General features: G+C 36.8%; 1 protein-coding gene across 1 annotated transcript; it reads right to left on the bottom strand.

The window, feature by feature from the left end:
- Window positions 1-6832: 6832 nt before the first annotated feature.
- LOC137936384 (probable WRKY transcription factor 17) lies at window positions 6833-8528 on the bottom strand. The gene is made up of 3 exons (XM_068781004.1): window positions 7761-8528; window positions 7401-7526; window positions 6833-7286 (listed from the first exon to the last, which is right to left on the bottom strand). Exons 1-3 carry the CDS (start codon window positions 8378-8380, stop codon window positions 7109-7111), a joined length of 924 nt encoding a protein of 307 aa, XP_068637105.1. The 5' UTR covers window positions 8381-8528; the 3' UTR covers window positions 6833-7108.
- Window positions 8529-11062: the final 2534 nt, after the last annotated feature.

Here is an 11062-nt window from a genome sequence, read left to right as displayed (position 1 = left end):
AATTTACTAATTAATTAAATTAGATATTATATTATTTAATGATTGAAATTTATTGCAAATTAATACAATAATTACATGAGCCAATTAATTGTGCACATGATTAATTATAAAAAAATAAAGTTAAAAATAATAGAAACAAATATAATAAATTAAGTTATTAATTTATTAATAACATAAGATATATTTTAACATAAAAAGGAATGATTAACAAAAAGAATTGATCAAATGTTAACTTTAACACACTATATATTTTTACATATTATTAATTAATAATATTTTTTTGTTAAATTTAAAGCCATTGGTTTTATTAATTATAAAAATAGGTTAATTAAACCAAAATAATTGATCAAATGTTTAATTTAATAATATTTTAATTACCACTATTAAATCACTAATATTAAATTTTTCCTTTTAGTGCTGGAGTGTTGGTTTAATTTTTCCTAACTTAGGAAAAATGAAATCGGCAGCAGTGCATCTTCTTACGGCGCTGCGACGGAGGCGGCCCTGGGGGCGTTGCGAAGGCTACGACGGAGGTTCTGCAACAGTGGCAACCTTGCGACGGAGACGACGCTACGTCAGAGGCACTGCAATAGAGGCGCTCCGATCGGGAAAGGGAGTGTTGCAAGGGTTGCAACGAAGGCGGCATTGCGACGGAGGTGGTGATGCGATAAAGACGACGCTACTTCGGAGGCACTACAATAGAGGCAATGCGACTGAGCGGCTCTACGACTGGAGCTGCTACGGAGCCGTGCGACGATGTTCGACATAGGGAGGTCGAAAGGTACAGCGGCATGCTACGACGGTGAAGTCGGGACAAACCGAGAGGGAGAAGAGAGGGAGGTCGTGAGGGAGAAGAGACAGGGAGAAGCGAGTGGGAGAGCGAGTGAGAGAAAGAGAGGGAGGGAGGCCGAGAGGATGTTCGCAGCGAGAGGGAGAAGGGAGTAGAAGGCCGAGAGGGAGAAGAAAATGCGAAAGGAAGAAGAGACTGAGAGAGGAAGCAGGAGACCAAGAGAGGAGAGCGGGAGAGAGGAAAAGAAAATTTTCGGCCTCCTGTGACGACACGTCCCAACGCTTCATCCAGATATACCAAAAAAAACTATGGAATTCTGATTCCGGAAATTAAACCTTGGGCATTTTATCTTTGAATTCATCTGGTTCATCAACATGAACTGAGCGTTCGTGCACCACTAACCACATCAGGAGATGAACTAAGTAACGGGAGAGTTCATCTGTTAAACCCTCCCCCCCCCCCCCCCCCCCCCTCCTTCTCCCTGTATGTACTAGAAATAATGTGCTATATGGGGGGTTAGTCAACAAAACAGATTTTTGAAGTTCATGTTCATCTCTAATATCAATATCATGCCAGTCATCTACATGATCTTCATCTTCGCATTTGGGGTAAGTGTTGACGACTTCATGTGCACTGGAAAACAGTTTCCAGTGTTAGTGCCCCAAAATGAGAAAAATATAAAAAATAAGAGAATGCCTAAACCCTTACAGTACACTTAATTACAACATAATCCTTAGACTCCAAATTAGGTAAAACAACCATTATTACTACACAAATAAGTTATTTAATGTATAATTAAATATATTAATATATTTATTAATTGAATTACATATTTTATTATGCATTAATATGGTAATTATGTGAACCAATGAAGTACGCACATGATTAATTGCAAGTAATAAATAAATAACGTTATAAATTATTTTTTAATATTAAAAACCACTAATTTAATACAATAATAAAAAATTAATATAATAAATAAATTTATATATTTATCAATAACATAATATATTTTATGTATTACTAATTAATAATATATTGTCACAAAATTTAAAACCATTGGTTTAATTAATTATAACAATGAGATAATTAAACCAAAATAATTTATCAAATATTTATTTTAATAATATTTTAATTATGACTATTAAATCTCTATTTTAATATAGTAATTATTAAATAAATATATTAAATAAATAATTAATTAATTATTTTCTAAATAAAAATTATAAATTAGTGATTTTTATGACGACAGTTTAATTTTTCCTAACTTAGGAAAAATTAAACCATCGTCTTACACGTCGTCTTCCTCAGTGACGAGCCAGCGAGCAACGCCGACAGAGGCGGCGCTCCGACGGTACGCTGAGAGGGAGGCCAAGAGGCTCTGCAACAGATGCTCGGCCTCGCGTGCTTTGCGACGGAGGTTGAGAGGGAGACCGGAGTGAGATGTCGAAGCAGAGAGATGGATGCCAAAGCCGAGAGAGGGGGTGCAGGAACAAAATGAGAGGGGCACACTCGTTTCATGTGCATGAATGCCAAAATTGGGCAGAAAGCACTTTCCATCGTTTACGCTTTGGACATGATCTCCTGAGTCATGTTAGTCATGTACATGACCTGAAGTCCGGCTCTCTACTAACGACTTCAAGACATGAACTAAGTAATGCGGCTAAAGTTCATATTCTGAGTCAAGTTGACTAACCCCCTATATGTAACTTATAAAGAGCCTGTTGATTTCTAAACTTTAGGTCCCTCTATGTTCCAAAAGGATTCTACATAAGGGGGGTAAACATAAAGCAAAATGGTGACACATAAAAGATTTGAAACTTTCTAATAGAGACTTTACAAAAAAATGAACTACTTAATTGAAGACTTTCACAAAATAAAACTCTCTTCTTCATAAGATTTTTTTTGTTTCTTGTTCTTCTGTGTTTTTTCATAAAAGCATAAAAAATTAAGATAATGATAGGGAGATAAGGAGAAACAAAGAGAATAATATGTGGTAAATTAACAAAGCTAGTCATCTCCATAATCTCATCTCTCACATATTAAAGACCTACAACAGATCTCCCTCTTGAGCAAGTTTGAGTACATAGATAAACTTGATGAACCTTCTTCTATCCCATCAACTGTTAATTTCAGGAAATAAATATGAAGGAAAGAACTCCAATATGGCAAAAAGTGGCAAACTATGAAAATCAATTTCAAGGCTTAACATGAAAAAAGTGGAAGAAACACATGTTAGGTATTTCTATAGCAGATTATTTCTTCCATACAGATGAAAAGGAATACTAGTAGATATAATCCACTCTTAGGTAATATTGCAATGCAAGCCATTAAGGCAATGCTAAAATATATGCTACTTTTATTAAGTTGTAGACCAAAATTGGTGGAGAGGAAATATATAAACATGGAAGACAAAACAATGAGAAAAAAATAAAAGATATATCTAATCTTACCATGGGAAGACTCGACATAAAAAAAATAACAGACATATCTAATGTTACCTTGAGAAGACTCAACATCCAGAATGTGTGGGAAATTAACAAATAAGGAAAAAGTGGAACGAAAGAGGGAAGAAGAGGTTGATTGGTTGTTTCATAGCAGAAATATATTTTTCTCATTGCCAATAAAACTGACAAAAGGGAAAGTTTCTTACCGAAGCCTTTATGGGATCTTCGCTTCAAACAATACGATTATAGAAAACGGAGCTCTCCGAACCTTTTAATTTGCGGGGAAAAGGTGAAGGAAACACGCAGAGTGTCGAATCTAAGGATCGAGAGGTGGTGAGTTAAAACATTAAGGCAAAATACTTAAAACGCAAAACACAATAGAACGGAAATAGCTAAAACCATAAAAATCAACAATATGGGAGAATGAGATTACCTTTGAGAAATGAGTAGGAAAGAGCTCCTAAAACATCATTAGCATGAAGCATTCGACCGATCGAAGATAAATAATGGAATACGGAAGATAACAATGAAAAAAAAATCAGTCTTAGGTCTGTGACGAAAAAAAACCCAGAGATTAAGAATAAAACAACTTACCTTTTTTTGTCACTTCCGTCAGCGAGGAAGAAGTTCGGAGGAAGAAATCGAAGAGGGAGGATGAGGAATAAGAATACGAAATGCCCCCATTTTTTCTGAATTGCCGTCTGGCGAACGCAGTTCTTTATTCCCTTGATTCCCATCGAGAGAACAAAAGCAGAAGAGACTAAATCGAAAGTTGACTTCCCGCTCTTGGTCCCGCCTCAGGACTCCCCGAATCCTAGGCCCTCGTTAAGTTAACGAGCTAGCTCTTAAGCTTTTTAACCGAACCATGGTTCGATCGAACTCAGCTCCTTAACTTAAACGAGCCTTGTATGGATCTCGAAATCAATTTGAGATCCAGATAAATCGAATTGAACCGAGTTGAGCTCGAGCAACTTGCAAACCGGCTCGGTTTGATGCCACCCCTATACATATGGATATTTTAGTCCATTAAGACTTTTTTATGAGTACCCTCAAGTGGGTTTTTTTCCTCGTCCTTTGAGTGATAAGTGTTATCCTTTTTAGTTATTATTAACACTACTTTTGTTTGAAATTCTATGAAGTTGGTTTCAACCTATATTATACATATATCACTCATCTTATTTTGTGAGAGTTTGTGTCTGATTGAGTTTTTATCCTTGTAACACCTTGATGGAGGATATAATAAATATAGTTATGTTTTTGTTTCAAGTTGGGATTACACTGATACCTTCCAGCTTGAGGGAGAGAAATAGAAGAATAACTACAAGAAAGAGGTCTTTTATTCTACTTGTTGTGGTAATTTTTATGTGACCAAAATATTCAAGAAAAGGGGAACACAAAAGATGATGTTTTTGCATTTATAAAAAATTGCATATGTGAAGAATTTTTTAAACAAAAGAAAATTGAAGACCAAAAATTATTTTCATTGCAAACTAAAGTTATAAACTCCAACTTGAGGGGGAGTGTTGAAAAATAAATATAGAAGAGGTTTACATGACACTCACAATAAGAAGTCTTACAAAGCCAAAATTATTATAGAAGGAGGTCTCACAGAAGAGTTTTATTTAAAAGGTGTTTTAGTTGTGTTAGTCTTCCATTTATGTTTAGTTGTATAAATATATTAGGACTTATCTTTTAAGTGTTAGACTTTGGGTGTAATATTAGGACAAAGCAAATTTAATTGTAATTAGACTCTACTACTTTCTTCTATTATAAATAAAAGTTTATGTACTCAGATTATAACAAGTTAATGAAAAAAATTTCTTTCCAGAAATTCAACAAATAGATAGTTGTTCAGCCATATTCAACTAACATTACAACTTTGGGAAAACAAAGGAAAGGTTTGTATCTGCTATATGTTTTGCTAGTTTATAACCGTACTTGGATCTTGCAAAAGATTTGGTACCCAACTTCTTAGTCAGACCTTCCTATAATGATGTTTATGCAATAATCATTAGGATACTAATTAAGGTATATACTCCTCCAAATGATACTAATTAGGATTTTACCCGAACCAACCCCCGTTTTTTCTTCAGGGGTGGTCATTAAAACTCTTGATGGGTACTCATGAACAAACGGGTTTGACTTGAGTTTTAGCCTATCGGGCGAGGTTTCAACCCGTTGACAGGAACAAAAGAAGGCGCATTAACCATTAGTCGAATTCAACTTAGGGTGATGAAGCCCCCATCAATGGAATCCTATTTCTCTTTTTCCATCTTTACTTTCCACCATTAGAGATAGGTTTGACCAAAAAATCGTGTAATCAATATAAAAGAATTAAGCAGATTATTTTCAGATTGACTAGTCTCCAAGAGATCTGTTTTATAGTATGAAATTCATCGAACGAGACACCAGCTGTAAGCCACAATCTTGTATTTTTCTTAAAACCAATCGAATATATACACGACTTGTTGTCTAATCGCCGCCACCAGCGCAATTACTAATATAGACAGGGTGGTGATTTTCCCCCAATTGTGACCGGGTAAAACGAGCCTTCAGTATTCATCGCTGATGCCAAAGTCGTCGCCCTCTTTATAAGTTGCAATTGAGGGAGTACGTTTTTCATTACTATTTCGGGTAGGCATTATTAATAATAATCTAGTGGATCTCTGAAAGACCCATTGAAAACAAAAGAAAAAAAAGAAGAATTTATTTATAATTATTTATAAAAAATAGTTAGTAAATCCGCTGGAAGTAATTAAAAATATTTTTTATTTACTCTTGTGATGAAACCTGTTTAAGGGAGATTATATAAAAAAAAATCCGTATAAAATAGTAATCCACTTTTATGTGTGTTTTGATTGATGAAAGATTTTTTGTGAAATGATATAAATAGCTGTATTTTTCTAGGGCTTTCCAAACAGGAGAATTAAGATTATTGACCAGTCAAGATAGGAGTTGGGAGCATGCACATGGGGCGGGGCGGGGCGGGGCGGGGCGAGGGACGACCCATCTCCATCGAGCAACGACCCTCACATGCTTTCAACGAGTCAAATAAAACGGGCGATAAAGAAGACGAGACGGAGAGCGAAGAAAGTCTAAATCTTGTCCAGAGAGAATCTATTCCACAAACACACACTGTTCTCAAGTTGACCACTTTATTCACTCCCGTGGATAGATAGATGTCTTCTATATTCTAAAATAATCACACGTGAAACCGCTCAAGAGATGAAATACTCCTAGTGGACTATTACTCTCATTAATTGTTGTTTATTTCCGCAAAACCAATAATAAACAAAATATTAAGCTTCAATGAAAAAGGACGGTGAAACCGAGGGTAGACTCGGGGTCTTGAACTTCCAGACAAAACCCACTGTGGATGCCAACTCAATCGGGTCCTACTCTTTGACTCTTTCTCACCTAAACAAATACAAACACGAAAAATTACTCCTGGGGCCCACCCCCAACAAACCCCCCCGCCTTACCTTTTTGACTTCTCCTCTCCCACTAAGTGACAAGAACCGGATTTCAAAATCGGAATCAAATCCAGTTCGTTCAGTCGGTGCACTACTCGAACATTGAAGTCAAAAATGTGAAATTGATCAATAAAATAATAGAAATATTAAGCTAGGTTTGGTGTTCATTTCTGTCCAATGATCGGTAGGCCTCTTCAGTCTTCTTTACGAGAAATTTACATCGCAAGTTACAAAATCACCCCGTGAGTCCCATTTCGTAATTCGCTCGCAGTCGCACCACGCCACCACCAAAAATATTAAAAAGAAAAAAACAAAAGGCAAACGATCAAGGGTAACGTTGCTGTGGTACAAGTTCTCTTTTTACAAGGACCGACAGAGAGGAATCAGTTTCCCTATCGTCATGGCTCAAAAGCCATAACGGCGTTGCCGGCAGCGTCGGAATCCGGCAACTGGGTCGGCTGCGAGTGGCGGTGCTCCCCTTCGTATGTGACTATCAGCATCGATGGATCATCCGGCGCTCTCTCGACGTGCTTTCTAGCAGGGCATCCTCTCACGCTACTGCACTTGTAATAACCCCTGGTAATATTCATAAAGAACAAAAAACAAATTGAGTATACAAGCAATACAGTGTCATCTTCCCAGTTTAAAATCTTTTTTTCTTTTTTTCTTTTAGAAACCCTTTTCACTCACCTGGGATAAGGGGAGCCTTTGATGGGTTTCTGGCCGTACTTTCTCCAAGAGTACTCATCAGGAGGGATATCGGCCATTTTCGAACTAATTGCTGGGACTCTAATCGTTTTCTTCACCCGTGACTTCCTGCATATGCCAACAATAAAAATCAAATCAAAATTTGTTCGTACGCTCGGCAGACAAAAGTAGTCGTAGAAGCATTTTTTTCTCCACCGCGCAGAGGTTAACAACCTAATATCTTATGCAGAAAACACTCGCACTGCTACCTTGCGCTGGTAGATTCGTCGGGCAAGATAATTTTCATACGAGGATTGGGTAAACCCGTTTGAGAGGTTCCCGCAAAAAGCATCGAAATAGTACCTTCTCTTGGAGCAATGGCATCGTCCGGAAACAGAAAACTTGCCGGAGAGGTCCTCAGAGTGTCCATGCCCGTGGCATTTTTTCTTGTACGAGGAGGAAAGAGGCGGTTTTCCCGCGGAAACTCCTGCAGATACTGCTGGAATAGGTGGAATCAGGAGCGACGATACCTGTTTCCCGTTGGAGACACTGCCGTCGCCGGTAATCGACGATACAAATGATGAATTCGCAGATGACATAGGAGGCGAAATACTAAAGTTCTCTTTGGTCGACGCAGTGTACTGACTGGATGAGATCTCGCTGCAAAGATTAGGATTAGGGCTGGGTTTAGAAAAATCCAGTGTCAGACTCTGGGGCTGAGGAGCGGAGGTTAGGCTCTGCGCCGGGACCATTGGGCCGCGACGGAAGCGAGCGTGTCCTGTTCGGTTTAAGATGGATATCACCTTTTTGAACTTGGAGACCGTGAAATCAGTAATCTCCCTGCAATCGACAGGGTTCGGCTGTAAATTTTGATGAGAGAGCATTCGGACCAGATGCTCCATGCTTCTCATCCCAGCAGAGGCGGCTTCTTGGATGGCGATCTGGTCTTCCACCTTCGCATAGCCCATCAGATCGACCGCCATTTAAGACGATAAGAAGAAAAAAAACGCGCACAACGAATGACCAGGGATCTCAGACCACCATGAGAGCTCGTGTGCTACCTCAGGTAGAGAAGAAGGAAAACGAGGGGAGAAGACGAGGACGGGAGACTATAAGGAAAGAGGAAAGGCACGGGCCTTAACATGTCGCGGAAAAAGTAAGAACAAAGGAAGGAAGAATTCGAGTCAAAGGAGGTTTCCAATCCGATGGCCCAGATTGTTTTCTGATTATTTTATACATTATAAAATGGCACCGAAGGCGGTGGGCGCGACTTAACATAAAATACCAATGGTCGCTAAAATTAAAAGTCGCACCTACGTCGAGAGGAGAATTTGAGAAGATGAAGTCGACTTCACGATATTTTCACGATAAATTGGCTCCCATTTTACTGTCTTCTGTTGTATAGTAATAAGACTTCAAATTTAAAAGAAAGAGCAATAGTAGCCATTGACTTGGAAGATCACCAACTGACACGCGATAAAAGTCCAAACTTTTGCCAAAGTTAACACATTAATCAGTCACCTAATAATTGATCCTTATACCCCTCAACTTTTTTTCCAACTGAGTTTTTTGAGAGTTTAGAACGATGGAATTCATAGAAAAAAAAAAAAAGGAAGACAATTATTTTCTGTTGTGTTGTTTATAGGGGGTAGAAAATTATTGAGAGAAAAGAAAATGAGAGAGAATATTATTTTATCTTTTAGTTGATAAATTTTCTTTCACAAAATGATAGAATTTGGAGAGAAAAAAAATAGAAACTTGAGAGAAAATTTTAATATTATAATTTTAAAATATTACTATATATATATATATATATTTTTTTCATGTGTATCCAAATAGGAGAAACGACATTTCTCTTTCATTTTCTCTCTTATTTTCCATGAGCATCCAAACATATATCTTTTCTCTTCTTTTCTTCTCTCTTTCTCTTGATCTTCTCTTCATGTTCTTTTATCTCCGCTTTCTATGTTCCAAACATAGCCATAAAACACGATTATTCTAAATTGATCTAAGTTGTATGAGAAATCTTGGCGAACAAAATTAACTCTTAATTATTAATAGGAAGGGCATATAATGAGTTCACCATCACTAACAAGGGGATGAGAGTATAGCTTGTGTTACAAACTATATAAGAATCTTGAACTAGTGGAAGTACACTATAATATATCCTCGTATATATACGAGATACCCAAATGCCACCAAAAAAAAAGTGTTGAAACTACTGAGACAAGTACAAGCATGATTTCCCATCCAACTTTTTTGTTGATAATCCTTTCCCAAACAAGGACATTGTTCTCACTTAGGGATGAAAACCTAATTTTGAAAATTATAGGAGAAAAATAAATGCAGTCTAGGCATGAAGAAGTAGCTTATAAAGAAGAAGAGTTGAATATATCGAGCAAGAGAGCTTCAAAGAGATAAGATAAGGTGGCCAAGTATATGGTGTATGATTCTTCTTTCAACAAAGAGCAAAAGGAACAACCAAAGGCATCGAAAGTCACTATTGACCTCAACAATACAACTCCAAAGTTGAAGCTGAAAGGCCACAAAGAAGAGAATAAGCACTATACTTTGGACATATATAGTTGGAATGTAAAGGCCTTCTACAACAGTTGGGTGCATTTGAAGCTCTAGTCATACCGTTATTGAAGTCTGTGTGGCTTGATTCTTACCAAGTGGTTAGCAAGATGGAATGGTCTATGTCATATTCTTGATTGGATTGGAATGGTGGAATTGGTAGCTTCTGGTGGGGATGAACAAACCTAGGTCCATATTACAAAACTTGTTCTCTCGATATTCTTTAGTTCTAGGTGTTTGGCAATACCTTAGAGCTTTTAGATTCAACATTTGTAGAAAGTCATCAAGTGTGATGAATGTTATTTCTTTCTCAACTGCTATATAAGTTGTAATCACAAGGTGAGAGCTTATGTTTATTGAAATGGTATTATATGTAATTGCCTTCTCTTATGAGGGTAGTGATATGGTTTTTTGTATTTGTTTTTAAGGACTCTACTATATAATCAAAAAGGAAGACACAAGAGAGGTTAAGTCATTATCCTCTTCTTTTATGAAAACCTAATTCTAATGCTTTTTTACTCTTCTCTTCTCTCCTTTCTTCTTTCTCGAGTCTTCTTATAGTCTACCATTATAGTCTCCTAGAGTTTTAAAAAAAATATCACTTTGAAAGTATGGGTGTTGCATAGTCGCCTCCTTCCGGTTAAAGTTATTTTCCTCTAGTATTTTTTTAGTTTATTTTCTTGTGTCTTCATCACTTCAGAGCAATGCCTAGACTATATAAAAACTATAGGAGTGTGCCTAACATCCAACTTGAGTAAAGTCTTTTATTCTTTACCCAAGAGGTGATTTGTGTTTGAGCTAACCTTAAAAAGTGAGTAGTCTCTTTGTTAAATCCTAAAGTTGGGCTATTTTTTTGCCTTTAAAATTGAGTGGAATGTGTTTCAGACTCTAACCATTTTAACTAGTGTATGGAGCTTTGTCATACGACTAGGAGTGATTTTCTTCTCCCATATTGTAATTATTATATGACCAAAATAATCAAGAAAGGGAGAGCACATAAGATGAAGTTTTTGCATTTATGAAGAATTTTTTTTAGTAAAAGAAAATTGAAGCCCAAGAATCTTTTTCATTGCAAGCTGATGTTATAA

This window comes from Aristolochia californica, unplaced genomic scaffold, assembly GCF_029961685.1.
Source record: "Aristolochia californica isolate CCGP_79_NKW_82.1479 unplaced genomic scaffold, dmAriCali1.0.hap1 SCAF_7, whole genome shotgun sequence".
NCBI lineage: Eukaryota > Viridiplantae > Streptophyta > Magnoliopsida > Piperales > Aristolochiaceae > Aristolochia > Aristolochia californica.
Note: the sequence above shows the minus strand (reverse complement) of the source record. Positions and strands in the feature narration are given on the sequence as shown.